The 23,675-nt window shown below is 40.4% G+C and overlaps 1 protein-coding gene and 1 long non-coding RNA gene across 4 annotated transcripts; one reads left to right on the top strand and one right to left on the bottom strand.

Moving 5' to 3' along the window:
* The first annotated feature begins 165 nt into the window (after positions 1-165).
* Positions 166-13,917, top strand: kdm4ab (lysine (K)-specific demethylase 4A, genome duplicate b). 3 transcript variants are annotated; one of them, XM_088311247.1, is made up of 23 exons: positions 166-321; positions 1,833-2,000; positions 2,216-2,391; positions 2,483-2,597; positions 2,827-3,020; positions 3,120-3,169; positions 3,258-3,361; positions 3,458-3,595; positions 3,861-4,084; positions 4,348-4,511; positions 4,593-5,185; positions 6,051-6,152; positions 6,390-6,504; positions 6,635-6,810; positions 8,054-8,264; positions 8,517-8,596; positions 9,224-9,279; positions 9,699-9,807; positions 10,451-10,642; positions 11,185-11,355; positions 11,435-11,554; positions 12,472-12,564; positions 12,652-13,917. In XM_088311247.1, the coding sequence occupies exons 2-23, from the start codon at positions 1,860-1,862 to the stop codon at positions 12,787-12,789; spliced, it is 3,462 nt and encodes a 1,153-aa protein (XP_088167373.1). In that variant the 5' UTR covers positions 166-321; positions 1,833-1,859; the 3' UTR covers positions 12,790-13,917. The 3 variants fall into 3 exon arrangements, with proteins under 3 accessions (XP_088167373.1, XP_088167375.1, XP_088167374.1); XM_088311249.1 differs by lacking the exon at positions 6,051-6,152; XM_088311248.1 differs by lacking the exon at positions 6,051-6,152 and having other exon boundaries at positions 6,387-6,504.
* LOC148326191 (uncharacterized) lies at positions 11,033-23,675 on the bottom strand. Its single transcript, XR_015846165.1, has 3 exons — positions 23,583-23,675; positions 21,104-21,197; positions 11,033-11,551 (listed from the first exon to the last, which is right to left on the bottom strand). It is a non-coding gene; the product is annotated as an uncharacterized LOC148326191 (long non-coding RNA).

The raw sequence follows: 23,675 nt of genomic DNA, 5'->3' as shown, positions 1-23,675 counted from the left end.
CCCTCAGTGAAGTTCAACGACCGTCTACTCTAATATATGCAGATTTTCGCTATAACGCATAGCGTAGTAATTGTTTTCAGTACTGAGGCTTTGGCGTCGTCTCTGATTGGCTGAACGTCTCCCGTGCGTAATGTGGTAAACAACATCCGGCGTGCGTGCGTCGTGCGTACGCATCTGAGGTAATGGAGGTTTGCCTTTTATCCAGGTCCTTCTCAGTTGCCAAACTGGTCGTTCTCCTCAATGTATATCGCCGCGTGGATTGTTGATTACGGAAGATAAACATCATAAGTGACGATTGTTTTGTCCGCGGGGGAGTAAGAGGTTAGTAAACGAACGTCGCAGACTGCGCTTGACTTTATCCGTATGGTGAAGGCGACATGCTAATATGTTAGCTTTTTTTTTTTTTAGCCCCGAATCGCTATAACGACAGCTAACGCCTGTGTTTGCGGAGGGGTGTAGTTTAATTCCTGGGACGTTTGTGACTTATGAGGATGAAAGATTCGTGCGAAAGTAGTTAAATTCGGGAGTAGGGTCGCTGTGATTTGAATTAAATTAAGAACGCTTGTCGGAACGATCAAACCATGTCCGCCCCGTCTTCTGTTGAAATGGAATGTTACTGGGAGGGAATAGTCTTACTGGAAATAGTCGTATCCCATAGAACATGTCCACTATCTAGCTGTTTTGTGGTCGCATTGCCAAGTAACACATTGCATGAATGTTTTTTGCTAACGTGGGCTACGCTGAAATAACAGGGGGAAAAGAATAAATGTTGTTCATTGGTGTCGGTGGATAATGTTATTGCAATACGTCCGGCTAATGCTCGGGCGACTTAGCATCTGAGCTAATGCTAGCCGACTGGTCCGGTCGAGTTAAAGAGACGATGAAGTCTAACCAATCAGAGACCAGAGAAATGTTACATCCTCATGAATAATAATTAGAATATTAGAATTGTGGTATTAATAATAATTTCTTAATTATACAATGTTCATTAGGGGTTATTATTATACACTGTATTGAATTGGACTAATGTTCATAAGTACATTTTATATGGCTTAATAATTATCGAAATATAGAATCACAAGCCATATACAGTTAATAAAAAGAAAAACAAGAATCAAGGCTTACAGGGAAATCCTTGCTCCACAAATGTATTTTTTACTGCTCAGCTCGAGACCCCCGAAGAGTTGACATGCGTCCTCAATAATTATAGACAATGCAACTCCATTTTTCATCTGCAGCATGACCAATAAATATACAGATTTTGTTTTCATAATTAGTAAATTCTTCAATTTTTTCTGACAAATTCATCTCCACATTTTCTATTTATCAGTAATACAGTGAAACATAGTGGACATGCAAATATTTACTTCGCAAGACAATTTGTGATTCATGTGCAGCCCATTAATTTTTCTGCTTGCGCTCCTAAAATTTCACGTTAGGGGCCACTGTGCTCCCTGTTAAAATTGTTTGTCTTGGAGCCCTGTAGTTTGTGTACTGTCAACTGTGGAATACTGAAAATGTTATTTAAATTATTTGCTTTAACCATTACGCAAGGCAGTCTATTTTGAGCTATGGGCCATTAGAAAATACTAAAAATGTAATTAAAAGTATAAATACAGAATGATGATCACCTTGTCACATTTTACTGTTTTTTTTTTTTTTTTTTGTGAAATCTGAAAGTCGGTGTGTGTGCGTGCGGAATCTAGAAGTGTGAATTCATTCATTTTTTAGCAGAAAAGCAGTCAGCAGACTGCAATCACCGGTCAGGATAATGAAATGACACCAGCTGGACCCAGTTTTATTTCCGCATGTGACCAAAGTCCTTTTCACAGTCTGCAGGAGTTGCCATCAGTTTTGGGATGGCGTCAGACACGACCCCCCAAAACCATGCCTCCAAGGGGATCATGACATTTTACCCCACTGCTGAGGAGTTCAAGGATTTCACCCGCTATGTCGCCTACATGGAGTCACAGGGAGCACACAAAGCAGGCCTGGCCAAAGTATGTGCTTGATGCTGAACAACTTTGTTGCAACAGTTGTACTTGAAGTGACAGTGATGAATTTAAAAAAAAAAATAAGGTCTCACTGGTATTTTTTCATGAATAGTGCATTTTGAATTTAGCATAGTGTGCAAGCAAATGAATAATCAAGAGAGTCTACCATTTGACGCTGACACTTCTTGGACGAGCCCCTCATTATCCCCCCCTTCTTCTAGGTGGTCCCACCAAAGGAATGGAAGCCCAGACATTCATATGATGATATAGACAATTTGGTGATTCCTGCACCCATTCAGCAGGTGGTGACAGGCCAGTCGGGCCTTTTCACTCAGTACAACATTCAGAAGAAGTCAATGTCCGTTCAAGAGTTCCGCAAGCTTGCAAACAGTGACAAGTATGGAAAGCAAAATTTGCCGCCACTTTTACAGTTTCCCTTGTTTTAATTATGAGCGTTGTTAATTATTATTGTGCATTTTTTTTTGTAGGTTCTGTAGCCCTCACTATGATGATTTTGAAGAACTGGAAAGGAAATACTGGAAGAATGTGACATTTAATCCTCCAATATATGGGGCTGATGTTGGTGGCAGTCTATACAATCCAGTGAGTTGATATTTTGTGGCGGCTTCCAAAAGTCACTTTCTGTTCTGTAAAATAAAGGCCAATAGAATACACGTGCAATTAAAAATGTTTTCAACACATTTATTCCATTTTGGAACGAGGCTGTCACGTCACTTTCCTGACACTGTATCGACAACAATCAGATGGTGTGATACAAACATGATGCGTTTGAAGACGTTTCTCATCCTTACCTCCTTCTCCATTCTCCCAGGACGTCAAAGAGTGGAACATTTGTCATCTAAATACCATTTTGGACACGGTGGAATCTGAAAGCGGCATCACAATTGAGGGTGTTAATACACCCTACTTGTATTTTGGTATGTGGAAGACCACTTTTGCATGGCACACTGAGGACATGGACCTCTACAGTATTAACTACTTGCACTTCGGAGAGCCCAAATCCTGGTAGATAGATAAATACATTCACAAATAAAAAGCTTACCATAAATGCCTTGTCTTGAAAGTACAATTGAATCTTGACGAGACACGTTTGAATGATTGCAGGTACTGTGTCTCTCCAGAGCATGGGAGAAGATTCGAGCGTCTGGCTCAAGGTATGACATCAGGAATATTATCTCCACATTTCCTTTGAAGTGATTTTTGGAATCACTCGTGCTAACAGTCGGCATCTGTCCGCTGTAGGTTTCTTTTCTGGCAGCGCACAAACTTGTGAGGCCTTTTTGAGGCACAAGATGACGTTGATATCACCTTCGATATTGAAGAAATACGGCATTCCATTTGAGAAGGTGCCAGAATTGCTCATTTCATTCCGGCGAGCTTTAAACAGACATGATTGTTCATTAAATTCTTTTTGATTTTTTTTTTTTTACTTCATCCTTTAGATTACCCAATATGCTGGTGAGTTCATGGTCACTTTCCCCTACGCTTATCATGCTGGCTTCAACCACGGTTTCAACTGTGCCGAATCCACCAATTTTGCCACACAGCGGTGGATTGAATACGGCAAGCAAGCAGTCTTGGTGAGTATTATTAAACTTGTGGTTCATTTTTTTTTTTTTTTTTTTTTTTTTTAGTGGCCTTGCCAAATTGTAGTTAGCAATTCACTTTTTTATGGCTGCTCACGGTGTACTTTACAGCTTCCAACAAGATAACATACGCACCAGACCAAGCATCTTTTTTTTTTTTTAATTTTTTTTTTAATAAATTTAAGTGGAATCTATATCGTGGATTTTCATAGTTTGACAGTCTTGAATGTTATTTTCTGCTTGTGCTTTCCTTTGTCAGTGCTCATGCCGCAAAGACATGGTGAAGATTTCCATGGACGTTTTTGTCAAGAAATTCCAGCCAGATCGCTACGAGCAGTGGCTGGCGGGGCGAGACATGGTGCCCATCGACCACTCTCGGCCCACCCCGGAGGCCAAGGAATTCCTGGGCGATTCGTTTAATATCATCTTGGATACTAGCGGTTGTTCCATTGACGGCGGTCGGGATGATGTGGAGCGAAAGAGGTTAGTCACGTGCCATTTGTGAATATCCAGTTTGAATCCATCCGCTTTATTTAGCTGGTGGGTGTCCAACTTTTTTCGTCGGAGGTCCCTCATGCGTAATGGAAAACCCTGTGAATGTCAGGATTCCATTTTTGGTAGTTGACGGCTGCCCCAAAATTACTACAAATGAAACGCAATTTATTCTTATCATGTCTGACCTTTTTATAAGATTAATCAAGTTTGTTCATCTCTCCTGAACGTGCCTCATTTTTGTTTTTGTGTAGTTCACTGCAAAGAATTGAGACCAAGCGCCACCGGGTGTGTCTTCAGCTTCCCGACGAGGTTGTTCCTAAGGATGCAGACGAGGAAATGACGCTGTACGCGAAGCGGCCAAGACTTAATCTTTTGCCACCACGAATGACGCCACAAGATGGCAAGCGTAATAAAGGTATTATTATTACTTATGCACTGTTAATAATTATCCTTAGCCGTTTTGTTTTTAATTCCCTTTTATTGGTTTTATTGACAGGGCCACCAAAGTTGGTTGTCACGCCAACAAAGCTCACATTGATCGATCCATTTCACCGCTTAAACACGACCGATTCCGGACACACGCCTCACTACACCAAGACTCGTCCGCCGGCATTTTCATCGCATTCCCAAAACGGTCATCTGTCAGCCCCAGCGACGGCAACATGGGCGACCGCCACGGGGCAGCCTTCCCGTAAAATGGGCGTGGCCAGCTTGCTCTTCCATCGGACTCTCACGCAAAAGGACATCCTGCAAGTGCACAATTACCCACGAGAAAAGCAGCAGGTTCAGACGATGCTGCAGGTGCACAGCTACGCCAGAGAGCATCAACCCCGTCATCTCCAGCTCGCAGGCGCCGCATTGCCTGCGTCTCAGGCACCCGGCTGCGGCAACACGGAGTCCGGGCCGGAATCTAGAATCTCTCTCAGCAATGTGGAGCTCACGCAAACGGAACATTCTGTGGAGGAGGACCACACGGCAGGCGTTTCGATGCCCGTTGGTGTTCAACATGCGGCGGCGAAGGCCAATGTTGAGCCCACCTGCGTTACCCACGTCGACAAAATGGAGACGTTCAGCCAAAACCAAAGAAAGGTCAGTATTAGGCATGCACAGATATTTAAATTGCCTTCTTTCTTTGTGCACTGATTTCTTCCTCTGTTCTTGCATGAAAAATGAATCTTAAACAGCTCTTAGCTCTACTCTTTCGTTTTAAGAATGAAAATGTAGTTTAATCAACTAATCTGGGTTCTTTTCCGAAATGGATATGATAGTGGCTCTGTACTGGCTTTCTCATTTGCATGCTTTTCTCAAGAGCTTGGAATGGTTACTAATTGACTACACGACCAAACAAAGTCCAGTGGTGCCTTGTGATAATTGTTCGGCGACCATGTTCATATCGCAAAACATCTTTGCCCATTGAAATGAAGGAAATGCGATAAATCTGTTCAAGCCTTGCACACAAAAAAAAAAATACTAAGAAAAAATATCAGGTCTACTACAACCGATTATCTGAATCGTCGGTTAATAAATTAATTAGATGAGGTAAAAAAAAATCATGTTTTAATTTTCATCCCGTAAGTCAAAATCAAGACATTATTTCATAGCTTTGGTCCGCAACGCGTCAGAAAATGAGCAAAAATGTTGATTGTTTTGTAAATGTTTTATTTAGATTCAACGCCAAGATAATCTGTCTCCTTTGATGGAGGACTACAGAAATGCAAAAATATTTACGGGAAAATTTTCACTTAAACAAGGTCACAATATGATTATTCAATTCTCAAAAACAATTAGCAATTCATTTCACGATCGATTTAGTTCTCAATCCATAAATTGTTGCTCCTTTATTACACATTATCGAAAACAGTGTAATAACATAAATTCTCAAGGCACGGCTGCACTAACTAAATGTTTCGTTCAAATTGTGTTGAATTTATATCCATCCTGTTCCAAACAACAGACTTGCCAAAGCCCGCTTTGGGATAGTGGCATTGTCATCTTGAAAGACACCTTTCCTGTCAAACAGCCAATGCACATGAGGGTGATTGCTCAAAGTCGTGATGTAAGTACGTACTTGCAGACTGGTCCCAAAATGTCTTTGAGAATATGTTGTCACCAGTACAGAGCTCCTAATACCAGTTTGTTTGAACTGTGAAGGACGGCATGTTCATTTTGCTGACTCCAAAATGAAAGCAAAAACTTTTTTTTTTAGAAGTTCTGAACAACGCACCTGCGACCGGGAAGAAGACGAGCTCTAGAAAACGAGGTTTTGCCTTGCTAAATATAATTTCACCAGCAGGTGTCAGAGGAGCAGTCCTACTGTATGTCAGTGGTCAGCAAGCAACGACGACACGAAGAGCTCCGAAAGCTTCCACGCCACCACCCTCTCTTCAGAGAGACGTACAGTGATGATGGTAAGCCGAATATAATGATTCTATCTCCCGCCGGGAACAACATTTCAGGGAAAAGCGGCAACTGAGCTTAGTGTCCTTAACAGGTTGCCACAGACAGAGACTTAAAGTCGCACTTTTGTGTACTCTACAGAGACGTATCAGGATGTGAAGGTGGAGCAAGAGGAGAAAGAGGAGTGGGCCAAGCCTCTCAGGCGGCTGTGGCAGGGTCTGCCTTTAAACCCCCAGGTGGAGTGGGAGTACAATAAAAGAATGGCCGAACAGGCTCCTTACTGCTCCATTTGCTTGCTTTTCTACACGCACCATCAGGTGAGCTTGATTATCTTAACTCGTCATCATTTTAACGATCTGGAAGGTCAATGAGACGTCGAAGTAAAGGAAATTATATTCTGTAGATTATTCTTTTATGGCGACACTGGACAATTCAAAACACCAAATCTCAAATCATCTTTCGCCTCTGAATTAAACGAAATGGAGTTTATTTATTTCAGTCCCCCAAGCACATGAATATTAATCATTTTTTTGCAAGAGGTTTTGTTTGTATTTGCAGTCGCACGCAACAGTTTTGTACTTTATAAATACATACAGTTATAAAATAATGAGTTCATGCCCACTGACATTGTGTTCTTTTTGTGCACCTCGGCCACCAGGGGGCGATATCATACAGACATATAATATGCAGAGAGGTTTGATCGCAGAGCAATTACATGTGTTACTGCATAATTAGTGTTGAAATGTTAAGAGCTCAATGTTTTACAATTAGTCCAACGTCAAGGCTAGTGTCGTTAACCCGTCTATGGCGTTATGCATTGTGTGTTAGCAGTAAGCGAGCGGGCCTGCTTTATATGGTTTGGGTTCATAACAAAATATGTAAGTCTTTGTTTTATGTTTAAACTTGAACTGGGGACTTAAAACAGGCTGGGCTTTTTTTTTTTTTTTTTCCATTCATTTTTAATTGTTCTCTCTCTGCCGCTTATAAGTTTGCCGCCGACATTTAGCGCTTGTTACTTACGTTTTTGACCACAACTCTTGACAAGAAATTGGCCGAGCAATGGCTTGCGGCATGCTTGCCTCAGTATTACACTTTTCTACCTGATGAAACGAATAACTTTAGAATTCTGGTTAACTGTTAGAGGAAGTGGTTTCTCTGTGTGCCACAAATCTAAATGTAGTGCTCATAACACCCTGTTTGCGGCTTTCAGCATTTTCATATTTTGCATGTCGACTGTGCAACTTCTCATAAGGTTGGGTCGATTCTTCATTGCTGCTTTTTTTCCCCTCATCAGTTAATACCATAACATTGCCATACAAGTGCAATTTAAAGAACAACAGGCATGAAAACATTACAACTAAGTCGAACCAAAAGCCTTGCTTCCTCTCGCATTAGTTTTATACACGACAAAAACTGAAACCCAACCAAGATACTCCAGACAACAATCTTAACAAAATAAGTTAACTTATTCTTGAGCTTTTTATTACTCTGATGGGTATGTTAATATTCAAATATGTAAACAACTTGCCTATAATAAAGTTGCATTGCATTCTTCTTTAGTCGGAGGCCAGCGACAGCAAATCCAGTGCGACGTTGGTGAACCGGCAAGGTCACCAGTGGTCCAAACCGCTCATTCCTGAAATGTGTTTCAACACGCACACCAACAAGGCCAATGATAGCGGGGAAGGCCAGCTGTCCAACCCTCACATCGCAGAGGACGGCACCAGCCGGCTGGTCAGCTGTTCTCAATGCTGCGTCCGAGTACACTCCAGTAAGCATTTTTTTTTTTTTGTTTTTAAATCTCTCCTTCACTTTTCTCTGAGGCTTAGTTATACCCCCAAGACAATTATTCCTGAAAAGAGATTTTAATACAAGCAATACTTATAAGAAGCGTACAACATAACTTGTAACCATATACACAGAGCAAAATGCATATGGTTAATGACTAATAATCAGTTTTTTTTCCTCTGAAATACTTCTATTGCAATTGGGGGGGAAAAAAACCTGTTCTTGTCTGGCTCAGGTTGCTATGGTGTTACCAGAGACGAAGCAGGGCAGGATGACTGGCTGTGTGCTCGCTGCAAAGCTGATGCTACCTTTGAGGTTTGTACACCGGCCTTTCAATTATTTATTGTCAATTGTTGTCCGGTTGATAGGCTTCATTTAAACACAGTGTGGACTCGCGTGACGGTTTGAGAACAACATCGAAATCCTGCTCACTTTATGTTAAATTGCTCCCTTGCTTGTTTAAAAAAAAAAAATCACAGTAATCTACACGTAATGGGACACAACAATGTTCCAGCAATTTTGTTTTTGTCACTCAAAAGTCAACTTGGCTGTGCTCTTCCTTTTTTGTCCTGCTGGGAGTGTTCCCTTCCTTTGTGTGTTATTTTTAGTGTAATACATTGTTCCTGGTTTTGTTTTTGAGCTGTATCTCATCTGTTGTTATCAGCATTCCCGCTTCATTTTTGTGCAACAATCCGGAAATATTGCCCAATATGTGCACGCAAATGAACACATCTGACCACTAGTGGGCAGTATAGTGTGCCTTTCAATGCAATGGGATTTTTCTTTTCTTTTCTTTTTTTTTTTTTTTTTTTTTACATGTGCTTTGTTGAATCCAAGCCAAATAATTTGATGTTATTTATTTATTTATTTTCTTTCAAATTTCATTGATTTTGGGGGGGTTTTTGCTTTCACTTATAATCAAGTTCAACCCACTTTTTCTAGGATTGCTGTCTGTGTTCTCTCCGCGGTGGAGCTCTGCAGAGAGCCAACAATGACAAGTAAGTATTTCCAGCAATCCCCGTCAGCATGAGCTGTTCAGCGCAGTTCACGTCTCACTCGAAGGCCTCACGTCATGTGACTACAAAGTGAGCCTGGATTGGAGCTCGCTTCAAATGCGGAAGTTGGTGCTGGTTTCATAGCATGAGTGGTATACTCTCTACAAACTGTCCAGCAGTCAAGCGTGAACCATTTCCCTTCAAACGACGCAATTTGAAATTATACCGCAGTTCCATTCGTTGTCTTGATGTTTTATTTAAGCCAACATTTTTTTTCTCCACTTGGGTAAAAGTGCTCGTCGTCAAAAGTACCGTTGAGAATGAACTGAATGTCCGCTTGTCTAAATAACGAAGGCGGAATATTGCACCCTGGACATTGTTCTGTTTGTCTTGATCCAATGTCATGTTTGTCCGAATGGCAGGTGGGTTCATGTGCTGTGCGCCGTCACTGTGCTCGAAGCTCGCTTTGTAAACATCACAGAGCGGCGTCCCATCGATCTGTCTGCAATCCCACTGCCTCGCTTCAGACTGGTAAGAGTCGCAAACCCACGAGAGCGCACAAATCATAAATGATCCTGATGTTTGTTAATTAAATGGGTTTCATATTGAAAAATGAAGGGGTAAAAAAAACCGAGTTGTCAAAATCAATAAGAGTTTTGAATCACAATTTAGTCAAGCGCAATAACGCTCATGTGAAGCGCAAGTACTTGAATCCACCGGTGAGTGACGTGGGTGTCAAGAAATGTCTTGCATTGGAGCTTTTCTCCTGGCTCTCCGATATCGCATGAACTTATAGAAGCGTGCGACTGCAGTCACATCTATGTCGGGAAAAAATAATCTCTGTGAAGCTTTGAGCCAGACATTTGACTTCAACCATTTTTGTCATCGAATTATTTGATTTGATTGTTTCGTATGGGTGTCAAACTCAAGAGGCGCACATTTTCTTCATTTTGTTTTTATGAGGCATGCAGGAAATAAATGTCAGCCTCGTCTCCATTGTCATTGTTTTTAATGTCAATTCGCGTCTAACACTCCCTTTGAAACTTTTTTTTTTTTTTTTTATCTCTCCCCCTCTTGTTTCCTTTCTCCTCCTTTCCTTCCCCTAACTCTACCCCACGGCTTGAAACCTTTCCCCTCGCCACCCCTGCCTGCCGTGACTCTTTGTCTTTGGCAGAAATGCGTTTTCTGCAGGAAACGGATGAAGAGGGAGTCGACGGGCTGCTGCGTCCAGTGCTCCCACGGACGCTGCTCCACGGCGTTCCACCCCAGCTGCGCACAGGCCGCGGGTGTTCTCATGCACCCGGACGACTGGCCGTTTATCGTCTTCATCACCTGCCACCGGCACAGAGCGAACGCTCTCGTTGAGGTAATCGCACGCAGATGCCCAACTTGTCCACATGTTAGAAATTCCCCACAATTTGGTCATCTTAAAGATGGGCTGTGGAGTTTCCATTTTCTTTTGTAGCAATCGAGCTGTCACGCTATCTGTAAACATGCCCAACTTCCAGATTTGGTATACGGCTTTTTTTTCGCGCCTGCATACTAAAAAGGAACTCTGGTTACTTGTTGTCCAATTGTAAATGTGTTATGAATGATTGAGTGAATGAATAAATGTTCATTGAAAAATGGGCACAACCCAAGAGTGGAGGGGAGGGGACTTCACAGCGCAGGTTTTCATTTGTCAGACTTGTTTGGTATTCTTTACATGAACACGTCTTGAATACAAAGAAACAAGGAGTCAATAACGGGTCTTTACTTTATTCCTTGCCTCAAGCAAACAATTTCTAAACATAATGGTTTCTAATTCTTCATTTTATTCTATTTGTGACTTTTAGTTTTTTTTTCTTCTTCCCCCTCATCTAAAATATGTGCAATTGACACCGACTAACATCCTGTTTCGGTCCACAGCGTAATAAGGACTCCATGCGAGAGCTGTCTGTGGGACAACGGGTGATTTGTAAATACAGAAACGGTCGTTACTACCACAGCGAGGTGGTGGGACTGACCACCGCCACCTTCTACGAGGTGGTGTTCGACGACGGCTCGTACAGCGACAACCTCTTCCCAGAGGACATCGAGGTCAGTCACCGGCGCACGTCACTCCACTGTCTCCCGTTCCAGCAGTCCGTCTTGACGGTTCGCTCTCATCTGTCTCCAGAATCGGGATTGTGTGCGACTTGGGCCGCCTGCGGAGGGTGCTGCAGTGTCAGTGCGATGGACTGACGGATTGTTGTATGGCGCCAAGTTTGTGGCATCGCACTCCATCCCAATGTACCTGGTAGGACAATAATATTGCTACGTCTTCCGTCATCAAATTCACGTGCAGCATATATCATATATATATATATTTATTTTTATTTTTTTAGGCGCAATGCCAATTTAAATATTTGGCAGGAAAAATTGTAGATAACTGACAATTTCAAAAGATGTATCTAGATATTATTGTGTATGTGTGTACAATATTGTGTGTAATAGTATGTGTTTGCATATTTTTCCGTATTGCATTATATGGTTTTAACTACATAAAAAAAAAATGGAACAGCTGGAACAGATTAATTGCATTTCCATTCATTTCTATGAGGAATATCACCTTAACTTGTGAACATTTTGCATTACAAACAGGCTCACCTAACCAATTAAGGTTGTAACTCGAGGTTCAACCATGTATGTATTAGGTCTTTGGTCGTTTATTGCTAAAAAAAAAAAAAAAAGAAAAACCAACTGACTCTGTTTTGTGCAGCGCTCAAATTAATAGATCTAAATGACTCTGCATGCTTTGATGGTGAAAGCCTGACACAGTTGCCGTTCCGACTGATCACTTTTTAATAAACCAGGCTTTACTTAAGTGTGTTGCTTGAGCCGGCGAAATCACGACTGTGCTTTTCACGTCAATTTGTCTCAGACCAAAATCTCGGCGAGGGTCTAAATTGTCACTCATGTTTCTTGAGGGGAAACTAAAGTAAGGCTATGCACAGTTTAATCTTCAGCATAACGTGTTGATTATCCGAAAATGGAACCCATTTGGACATTTATTATTCAGTGGAAATGTTTTTTTTTTTGTGTGCGTGCGTGTGTGTTGGATGCATAACATGCGGCAAAGCGGCCCCCGAGGACCGGAATTTGAGACCCCTTTGTGAAACCGTAACCTAATGTTAGTGTGTTTGCTCAAACGCCGAATTGTCTGCTGCCTTTCAGGTGGAATTTGAAGATGAATCCCAAATTTCCGTCAAACGCGAAGACGTCTACACCTTAGATGAAGATCTACCCAAACGGGTCAAGTCGCGATTGGTAAGTTCCATTCCTTATGTTGCGCACCATTTTGAACCGGCTACAGTTCGGTTATTTATTTATTTTTTTCCCCCCTTCCCTGCGCAGTCGGTGGCGTCGGACATGCGCTTTGAGCTCTTTGCGCAGGAAGACGTGAAACAAAATTCCAAACGACAGCGGGTCATCAACTCTCGTTACAGAGAGGACTACATCGAGCCGGTCATTTATCGGGCCATCATGGAGTGACGCCGGTTTGTCCTACCTTCCCTCCTCCCTCATTTGCTTCCACGGCCTGCCAGGCTTCATATTTATAAAGTACGGCTGGGACCTAAATGACTTTGATGTGCTTTGAATAACACTCTTTCATATCGTGCTTTGTAGATTTCCTTCTCCTTAATTTATTTTTCGTGCCGGGGGGGGGGGCATTAGCTTGTAATCAAGTAGGTCAAGAGGCGCACTACTTATTGAGAGGCAAGCTGCCCCTCCCCCCGACCACCCCCACATTTGTTATATGCAGCTCAGAAGCCATTTTCTCATTTTGTGATTTATATTTTTTCATTCACTCGGGACTTTTAAAGCAAGTGATGTGAACATAACTGCGGAGGTGCAGAGCATGTACCGACTCACTCCAGTAACTGTCTGGCTTATCACATCGCAATTGTCCAAAGAAATTCAACATTACACGTGGAGAGCGGCAACGAGTTGCCCCTCCATCGCATCCCGACGAGCTTCATTACGATTTGTTCGTTATCAGGTGTGAAAAGTGAAGAACTGTACTCGAGCCTTATTTTTCCCACCCACGAAAGATTACGGATTATTTTCACTATTTTGAGAAATAATTTATGCGGGTGACGTCAGTTTGAGGAAATGAACTATTTTTGTCCTTTTTCGCTTTCTGTAGAAAACCTCAGATGTATTTATATTTATTAAAACAATTGCAGGTTTCACGCACACTGTTAACAACTTTCCGGCTTGTTGTTTTGGATCAATTTGCTTGGAATCACCTCGTCGCACTGTGGACATTTGACGTTAAAGAGCTAATTTTCTTTTTTTTTTTTTTTTTGGTCTGGTGACTGCTAGCTTTAGAGATCAAGTAAGAAAGTAGTAGTTCAGTCCCGAATGAACAACACGGCGAGGATGATCTTCACTTTTGGTCAACTGCTGTGAGTACGAATGAGAACTGTAACGCTTCGCGATTGGTCTCGAGCAAAAATACCATTAAGTCTGTCTTTGTAAACCCTCGACTTGTTTCAGTAAAGTTTGGGATAAGAAAAACACGTTTATGTGTCAGTGATTCCGATGAGATATGTTTTTCATGATTTATGCCAAAGGACACCATTTATTTATCTTGTTTAAACACAACATTCTGATTAATATTGTGTTTGTGGAATATGAATTAAGCCGTAAAAAAATCCACCTGTTTTCATCCGTCTCTAGCGCAGCCATTTTGCCACCTGCTGTCGACTGAAAATGACATCACAAAACCAAGAAAACAGGTGAGCTGTGATTGGTCGGTAATTCAGAAGGAAGCTCGAGCACCTGCATGACAAACCCAAAGCACCGAAACTGTGAGAAACTGAAAATGTGCAAACCACCATTATGCAGAAATGCGTAGATAAAGGGAAGCTGTTTTTCAGACTGCCTCTAAAGGCAGGTGTGAGCAAACTGCGGCCCGGGGGCCACATGCGGCCCATATAGTTTTAATCCGGCCTGTTAAACTTGAAAAAAATTAAAAGAACCTTGTTAATGTTTTGTTTTCTAAATACTGTGGTTTTTCCAAGACATATATTTTGTTTTAATGCTTTTGTTCACTTTCATTTCAAATTAAATGTAATTTTTTTTCTCCGATGAGGTGAGGTTACCAAAACACTCCATCCATCTCCTCCTGGTCCGGCCCCTGTGTCAAATTTTAGAACCCTTTGTGCCCCGTCAATAAAAAAAAAGTTTACCCACCCCTGCCTAAAGGCAACACTCTATGGAGCTGGACGGACGTATTCATAGATAACTCATCCCTTTAGAGAAATGATATCTGCTAGCTTCATAAAGTTTTTCCCGAACCTTTCCACATTCCCACGTTTGTTAAGAGTGAAAAGTAAAAAAAAATGTTTATCTCACTTTGTGAAGGTTCTTTAAATTGCCGATAATGCTGTCCTGTAGCCTCTCCAGACTGTACAGTAGATTATAGAGTACGTACAGTAGTGCTTACGATAACCGCTATCTAGAATCAACACACAGCCCAACTTATAAACTCCTCTTTACAGCGACGTAAATCATCAATTACTGCAAGTCATGAATTCACAATAGCTCCACGGAGTATATGACAACCGTTCACTTGGCTGCTTGAAGTCAAGTGGTGCTAGTTTTAGCGTCAGCGTATTAGCCCCTTGCCTAGCGCTTATGGCATTTGGCTAATTAGAGGCTAGGTGTGTTGTGAGTAATGTTTAAATGTGGAAGCCGAGACGGCAGCTTGCCCCCACCCACGTCCTTGTTTTTCAGAATGGAAATGTGTGATTGAGACTTAGGATTGCTGTTAAAGTATATACAGTTGTAAGAAAAGCTATGCTAGCTTGTTTAGTTTCCCTACGTAACTTAGTCCTACAATGTGACCGGCGGCTCTTCATCTAAAGTTTTGCTAAACATTCAAAGGATGCTTTTGCCAAGAGCGAGTTGGAGGTGTTGATTTAAGACATCTTGCTTTATGGGAAACATCAGTTTTGAGTTTTCACACATTAGCACTAGCATGAACCAATGTGACACGTGCCTCACAGAAAAGAGCTCCCCGTTCCCTCCAAATTCGGAAATATTGAGACTTATTTACATGGTGCTACTTTTAAACTCTTGTATGAGAGCAAAGTTGTTTGACGGAACACACCGCTTAATATAGCACCATTGAAAATTCACGTTGTGAAGTATGGAGCAGGTGGCATTATGGTTTGGGACTGCTTTGCTCTTCCAGGGTCTGGACGAGACATTTGGCAGGAGACTCCAATTGGAGCTCAATCGAAATTGGTTGTTGGAAAAGGACAACAATGAGAATCCGTGAATTTCAACTTCATACAACACAAAACAATTTCAGGTATTGTGAGTTTAAGAGGTATTGTGCATAAAAATCCGGCAGTATTTCAATAAATCAGGAGAATGGCGACAGAGGAATCCTTTAGTGCGACACGTTTTTTCTTTGGAGCCTTTGCTGATACTGCAATATCCCAAACAGGAAGTAAAAATGCTGATTTTTGTTTTCTAATGTATGCGTACGGCAAGAGACAGTCCTATCATCTCCAAAGTCCAAATTTGCATCTGATTCAATTAATAATGCGATCATAATCAAAGAGCAACTTAACCGTGACAGGCCAGGAAGCTGACTCGAAACACCCTCAAGGACTTTTGATTCCTGTTGGCTCCAAAATAATTCCTGTTTTTGTTTGGCGACTTTATCTGTAACCCCGGTGATACTGGATCTTGGCAGGCACATTATTGAGCGCAAACATTCTCGCATGAAACATTCTTTTGCGCGCCGGCCGGCTCGCTGAGAATATTGTCTCGGGTGGTTTGTTGAACGCGTTGAATGAGATCTTAAGTTGAAATCAATGTTCTGTGACTTGCTTCGAGTTCCATGTCCAAATAAGAGAAGTGACCCGTGCGGCGAGGTCACTGTTCTTCTACGCACGCAAGTCAACTAGTAACAGAAAATGAGTCAAACATGTACTATTGAGATGCGGAAATCAATAACAGACGAAGGAAACCCACAAAACCATAATTTGGTACGTCTCTGAGAGTGTGATGTTAATTCTGATAATTGCTCCTAAATACATGTTGGAAGATAATTGCTTCAAATGTGCAAAGACCGAGAACTATGTCGGCCACTTTAGAGTGCCTCGTTATTTGCCGTGAGTGCAAGAAAGGCTGACTTTTTTTATTTATTTTTTTTTTTAAGTCCAACTTCACAGCCAGCTTTGTCGACTGGGCTTTTTAGAGCGCCTCATTGCCGCATTTTAATCACTTGGCGATATTAACACGTTCGCTGCCATCGACGGATATAGAAGCCAAAAAAAATGCATTCGTCTTACCCGCAAACGTGAATTTTGGCGACGCATTGTATGCTCCAATTAAATGTAATAATCATGCAAGGCTAAGGCTGGTGATCTTTGTGCAGAAATAGCTGACATTTACTCAATAGTTCACATTCCTAATCCCTTGGAGCCAGCCAGAGAAAATTCCATGATCCGCAAAAGCATTGCAGCAGCAAGCTTAAGGTTAAAAAGATTTGGGTCATCATCGTCACAGTAACACTATAAACAATGAGTGCCTTTATAGATCTGCTTTTAATATTGATCTTTTTTGCATTCTTGTCGACGCAAGACGGCCTCACATGCTTATGGGCTCCAGCCATCACGTGACGAAGTAGACTAAAGGTTTTGGGGGTTTGGACCCTTGGACTTCCGTTGGTGCTGTCTGCTTCTTGACGAGGTGGCGACAACAGGAAGTCGCGTTAGATGCAATGGGAATCAGGTTTTAAATGTCCTCCGTGACAATGTCTCTAACGCTATTAGATGACACAGATAGACCTGCATAATAGGAAAGTAGTAATTGGTGTCAAGGAAGTATTTTTGAAGTGATACATCTCGACAGATGTGTGAGTTAAGCCTGGGTTGTTCGTGGAATTTTATTTTTTTTTTTCTAAACCAAATGTCCTGTAAGAACGATTAATCGGCTAAGATAGAGAAAAAATTGGTTTATTAATTCAGGTTTTTTTTTTGTTATTGGCACGCCAGTCCTCCCCCCTTTTTTTTTTTTTTAAATGATACAGCTGTGGTTGTACTCTCATAATTTATTGCAAATTATTCTGTGGCTCTCCAAGCCTCCCTCCCACCCTCCGCCTCATTTTTCATTTTGTATTCGCATTCATACTTGATGTCTTGTTGCTTTGCAGAGTGCGGCTGCAGAGATGTTGCGTAATCTTCTTATGTCGTGCTTGTTGAGTGTTAGGGAGGGGAGGCTGGGGTTACATCTAGGCTAGATTACTGTAATGCACTTTACTTTGCCGATCCTCCCTCAAGCGTCTCCAACTGGTGCAAAAATGCTGCTGCTCGTTTTTTAACTAGAGCTCAGAAGACGCGTCTTTTCTGTTGCCGGTCCTTCCTTCTGGAATGAGCTTCCATTAAATGTTCGGCAAGCCCCTTCGCTGTCCACTTTTAAAACTAGTTTGAACTTATTTTTTTCTTTAAATTTCAACTCAACATGAGACTGTCACTGTTCTGCTGTTATTGTGCTTTAATTTGTGTTCTAATTCCCCGCTCATTTATGTGACACCATATGGAAAGCACTTTTTTTACAGCTCCAGCTGTTGTAAAATGCGCTATATAAATAAAGTTGTCTTGTATTGTAGTGCACCCAGCAACAGGTGGAATTTTCTTCAGAAGCGTCAGCTGTAAATTAAAACGTGTGGTAAAACGGTATTACGCAAGCTTTTATAGGTCAAACTGCAAAACAGGAAATGAAAATATCTCGGAAACCTGATGATGTGCTCGAGGAAAAAAAAAAAAACCTAAAGACATTTTTGAATCATTAAAATTTGCTGTTGAGCAGTGAGTGCAATGCACAAGAACTTTCTCGCCGCCACTTGCATTGTTTTCCGACGGCTATCTGGATGTTACAAGTGTGAGGAAATGTTTCACCAAAAATGTGACTGGTTGCAAGTCCATCATCAAATCCGACAAAAAAAAAATTACATTTTTGAGCCTACATTCAGCGTAATGGTGAGTTGTATTTTTAATCATGTTCTAATTTGCTTCTGTGCCTTCTCTGTCCGACTATATCTTTACATGACTGGTGTGAAAAAATATCAACAGCGTAATCGATTTTCATCACTTTGAAGTCAACCACAAAAAAAAAAAAAAAATCCTAACTGGACCGAACTGGAGGATTTGATGTGGCTGTTCAATTTCCTGCACATCTGTCCATCACACAGAAGCTGAGCTAACACCAAATCCAAGAATGTCTTCAATTTCCACCCAAAAGGCAAGGTAAACCCCTCCGATCACAACGGCACCTCTGAAGTTAAGAAAAAATTATTGAGAAGCATTGGATTAAGTCAGGCCAAGCCTGGTACTAAACGCGTGGCCTACCGCCACATGAGAGTTTGAAAGACACACCTCGACACACTTTTTGCTGTTAATGTACTGTCCTGCGCCGTGGTAATGATTCATGTGAGCACAAGGATCTGTCGTTTTGGGTAGGGGGGGGAAATATTTTTTTAAAAATCACGCAGCAGAAAGTAGTTTATTAAACAAATGATCCAACGAGCTTCTCTTTATTAAATCGCTGAGAAACTAAAAAACAATGAAGCAAAACTTTAACCTGTCATGAGCGGCCGCACGCAGCGAGACCAGTGTTACACTTTGACAGACGTTAGTTTCCACAATCTGTTAATCCGTCCTTGAGAGCGCGTTTCCTGTTATTCACGCAGAAACTTGTCTCGACGTGTGTGTGCAAAAAAAAAAGATAGCGCTCTCGCACTACAATTGGAGCATCATCAGTAGTATTGGAAGATAACGGCATTTTTAGTTTTTTGTGAAACAAATTTTTTTGGGTATGTATATATTTCACATTCACATCTATGGACAATTTATAAAACTTGGCTGAAGCTAACTTGCATGTTTGGGACATGTGAGGAAGCTGAAAGACCTGGAAAGAATCATACAAGTGGTGGGTGTAAAAAGTCTACACACCCCTGTTCAAATGCTAGTTTAAAATAAAAAAAAAAGAAGACCAAGTTGGATCATTGCTGAACTTAATATTTTTGTTAAACCTCGGTTTTAACGGACTACGACAAAATCTCCCATGCACATGTGGGAAAATACGCTGTGTTTGGTGCAAACACAACCGTGCTTATCACCAAAATAACACCGCAGCAAAAAGTCGAGCATGCTGGTGGCTGCGTCCTGCTTCAAGGGCTCTTTTTCTTCATGGAGCTGAGGCCTGCAGCTCGAATGAGCAGTGTGTGGTAGCACAAAAGTGTTCGGACTCAAAAATGTCAAGAAAGGCCCTACTAGAACAGCTGAAGTTTATTTGGTGTTAATCCAAGGTGGAGATCGAGATTGTTTTTGCGCTCATTCAGAATCTGCTCTAGTTTTTTCCTATAGCGTGTCAGGTTTTCATGATAATAATTCAAAAATAATAATTAATAACAATAGAATATCTGATATTGTAAACGATTTAGTAATAGTTATGAATTAAGTGTGTAAGCCGTTACAAAGGGTTTATGTTCAGCAACAGGTCTTGTTTTTTTTCTTAACCATAGCAATAATTTATATGTTTAAAGTACTATTGCGCAAGCTTTTGGAGGTTAACCTTAAAAAAAAAAATGCGAGTAAAAAAAATTACATTTTGGAACTATGTATCAAATATACATTGTGCATTGTAAAAAAAATTAAACAGAAAAAAATGACAGAATATCCTATTTCCACAAAATGTAAAAAAATAAATAAATATATTAAAAAATAAAAAAAATATTGACACACAAACATAACGTATAAGTGAGTGTGTGCGTGCCAAAGGATTTAAAAATAAATGGAGAAAAACGTTTTTAAATGAGTTATTAACCTTTTGTCTCATCAATTTTGACAATTTGAAAAATGGCGTGTTGCTTTTTTTTTTAATTTTATTTTTATTTTTTTACTTCCCCGCCAGATTAACTGAAGAATCTCCAACCCCAGAATCTTGTGCTTTTTATACAGACACTCAAAACCGTAAAATGCGAACTGTGCACAGCTCCTTGTGGCTGTATAACAATCCCGTGACAAACATGTGCACGATTGTATGTTTACTGTTTCGTCAATATGCTTTGTTAGACCAATTCAAAAAACTTTCAAAGCCCTTTAAAATCAAACATCATAAGCACAAAGTAACATGAGTCGTGTAACCGGAGGACCTTGTGGCTGACGTCACAGCTCTGTACACAATGACAACCTTAAACGAAGAGGTGCAGCGAGGGGGGCGGACGAGATTGTGTGAGTTGAGACGTGCGCACACAATGGGGGGCGTGTCCTACCTACATCCTTGACTTCAGAAGACAACCTTAAACGAAGAGGTGCAGCGAGGGGGGCGGACGGGATTGTGTGAGTTGAGACGTGCGCACACAATGGGGGGCGTGTCCTACCTACATCCTTGACTTCAGGTCGTCGTGTGAATCAAGTCCTGTTTTATGAGTGAGAACCAAATAAACTGGCACCACATTAGCTGAGTATTTCGTCATAAACCACTGCGCACACTCCTAATTGTTGCCTTGCGCACGGCTCGCCAGTTGCCACCTGGTTAGAGTCAACTAAAGTACAATTCTCAAATAGTTGCCCTTCCCTTTTTTGTCGCCATGGAATTGCAGTAATGCCGAAATAAATCAATTAGAAATTAACCCTGAAAGTTCATGTATGATTTTAATTGAAAAATAATATATGTGATGATTACAGTTAGTAGTTTCCGTTAGTTTTTGTTTTCTAAACGTATTTTATTTTGTACGAAAAAAAAAACGTCATTTTGTTTGTTTTCTTGGACTTGGACTAACCTTGCAAACCGCTCAGTGGAAGGATGATTCTTCTACTGATGAAAAGACTGAATTCCTGGGACAGCGACCACTGGAATAGTTCCACTTTGTTGTTCTTTCCACAAAATCACAGAAGAGTAGAAAATGACATTTATTTTTGTCGTTTAAAAAAGTGAAAGAATTCTAAACGCATTAGAACATACTTTTCAGATGACCGATTCCTGCCTAATTTCTGTAATTAAAAAAAAAAAAACTGTATACGCAGTACAGAGAATGGATGGACAATACAAAAATTATTTCAGTCAGTTGTGAAAAATCAAAACTGAGTTTGACTTTTTGAATTGGACTAAAAAAAAAAATACGAATCTGTGAGTTTTCCATGAATGAACTATAATTCTTGAATGTCATATGTCATTGCGGTGACAATAAACAGCAAATTCGAAAAACTGTGGCTATGATGTCACAACACTTAAATTTCTCACAGGTAATAAACTCTTGTATTCTGCAGAAAATTATTCAAACACGCCTTTTAACGTCAACATCAAGTGTTAACTGAAGAGGATGAGCATCCTACTCCTTTATACAACCGAGTTTTTTTATTGATGTGTGTTTTCGAAATAACGCTAACCGCCATAATCCACATCCTTTTCAGCGCAGATAACACCAACGTGTCACGAAGTGCAAAGGAGAGTCTGAAAATGGCTGCCGTTGAATAAGTTTACATTTTGAACGAGCCATAGAACGTAAATTATTATTATTATATTCATATATATATATATATATATATATATATTTAAATATTTATATATATTTATATATTTATATAAATATTTATATATATTTATATATATTTATATAAATAATTAAATATATTTATATATATATTTATATAAATATATATATATATATATATATATATATATATATTTAGATATTTGTGTATTGTGTTTGCGTACTACTCATTGGTGGCACTTACAGTGTTCATTAGCCTTACAGACCTCTAGAGTGCCTTGTGGTTTGGCCTCGAGTGCACACACATCATACAGAGAAAGGTGAAAGAGTGAGGAAGGGGGTGTGTCCTCTCTTGATTTATTTATTTATTTATTTATTTGGTGGTGTAGAGCGCCCCGTTGTCAAGTTTCGCCATAACAACTTCTGCATAAGCAATGCAGAATATCTAACTCGTTTTGGAAATTGAGCTTGAGCACGTTTGACAGACAAATTTGTTTGTAAAAATAGTGATGAATTGCTTCTGGGGATCATGATATTAATACACAGAGCGTAATAAACTAAAATCAGCACATATTGATCCTTAGAGACTTCCAAAGTGACCTCCTTTCGGCATCTTGACTTGGGATGTCCGTTGAGCTGAGACAATAGAATAAAACAAACAGTTGCTTTCCGTGTCTCGAGCAGTTTTATGGAGCTTTGTACCGCTCAGACATGTTTTAGAGGACGGACAAGCCGCTGACTCATTGACTCCGAAGGCTAATGTATTGTTAACAACGCGCGTTTTATTGTACATGTCATAAAGGTGTTCACTCGTACTTCACACTCTGAACTGAGTCCAGATGCAGCTTTTACGAGTGAAGCAAAAGTAGAAGAACGGATTCAGCTTAGTAAAAAAGTGGCTGCACATTGAATAGAAACAAAAATATTTACGATGATAATGCCAATGTAATATGCGGTAAAGACGTGCGATCAATTCGGAACATACTTTTTATCTGACCTTGGCCAATCAAATGAAACCTTAAATATGCGTCGCCGTCCAATTAGAGTGCAGTGTCGAGTAACTAAATAACTTGAATAAAAAAATATTTCTTTCATTAAATACTAAACATGCCATTTCTTTAAGTGCGTTAAATATTGCGACGATTTGATGAATATTCAACACCTATATCGGGTATCGTTTTTTTTTTCAGTACTTTTCTAATACCGAGCAGCCTTAGTACAAAAAGTAAACTTTAATAAACAAATGTCAAAAAAAAAAAAATTATTATTAATAGACATTTATTTACAACACAATTAATTTCTTGGGGAAACATATCCATTATTGCTGGAAATTATTTTTGTGCACGGGCTAGAGCTATGAAAGTAGCACATTGCTGCTGCCAAGGAACTATGTTGACGAGCATTGAGGAGCTTCGTTTAGACAAAAGTAGTGCTTCGACTTCATCTTGTGGCATTTTGGTGCCAACAAACTACATTGATGTGAATTGAAGCGCTTCATTTAGACACAAATAGTGCTTTGCTGCCATCTTGTGGTACCTCTGTGCCAATGAACTATGTTGAAGTGTATTGAAGAGTTTCATTTCGACGCAAATAGTGCTTTCCAAATATGTGTGAGAAAAGTAACACGCCTATTTGGCCCGGTAGAAAGAAAATCTGTTGTCAAATGTGGGAAGTAAAAATAAATAAATAAATAAATACGTACTCAACTAACTAGTGCTAGCCGAAAAATGTACTTAACTCTTATCCCCGAGTGTTTATTCTTTCTTACCTGCCACCACTTTTTGTGTACGTCGCCCATCAATGTTTGCATGCGCTGTTTGTTCTCTCGGCTTCTGCTGACGGGACTGAAGCCCGAAGGGAG

Source organism: Idiotropiscis lumnitzeri, chromosome 12, assembly GCF_059441095.1.
Source record: "Idiotropiscis lumnitzeri isolate Australia: NSW breed Sydney's pygmy pipehorse chromosome 12, RoL_Ilum_1.0, whole genome shotgun sequence".
Lineage (NCBI taxonomy): Eukaryota > Metazoa > Chordata > Actinopteri > Syngnathiformes > Syngnathidae > Idiotropiscis > Idiotropiscis lumnitzeri.
The sequence above is the reverse complement of the archived record's forward strand: the minus strand, read 5'-3'. Positions and strand labels throughout refer to the sequence as shown.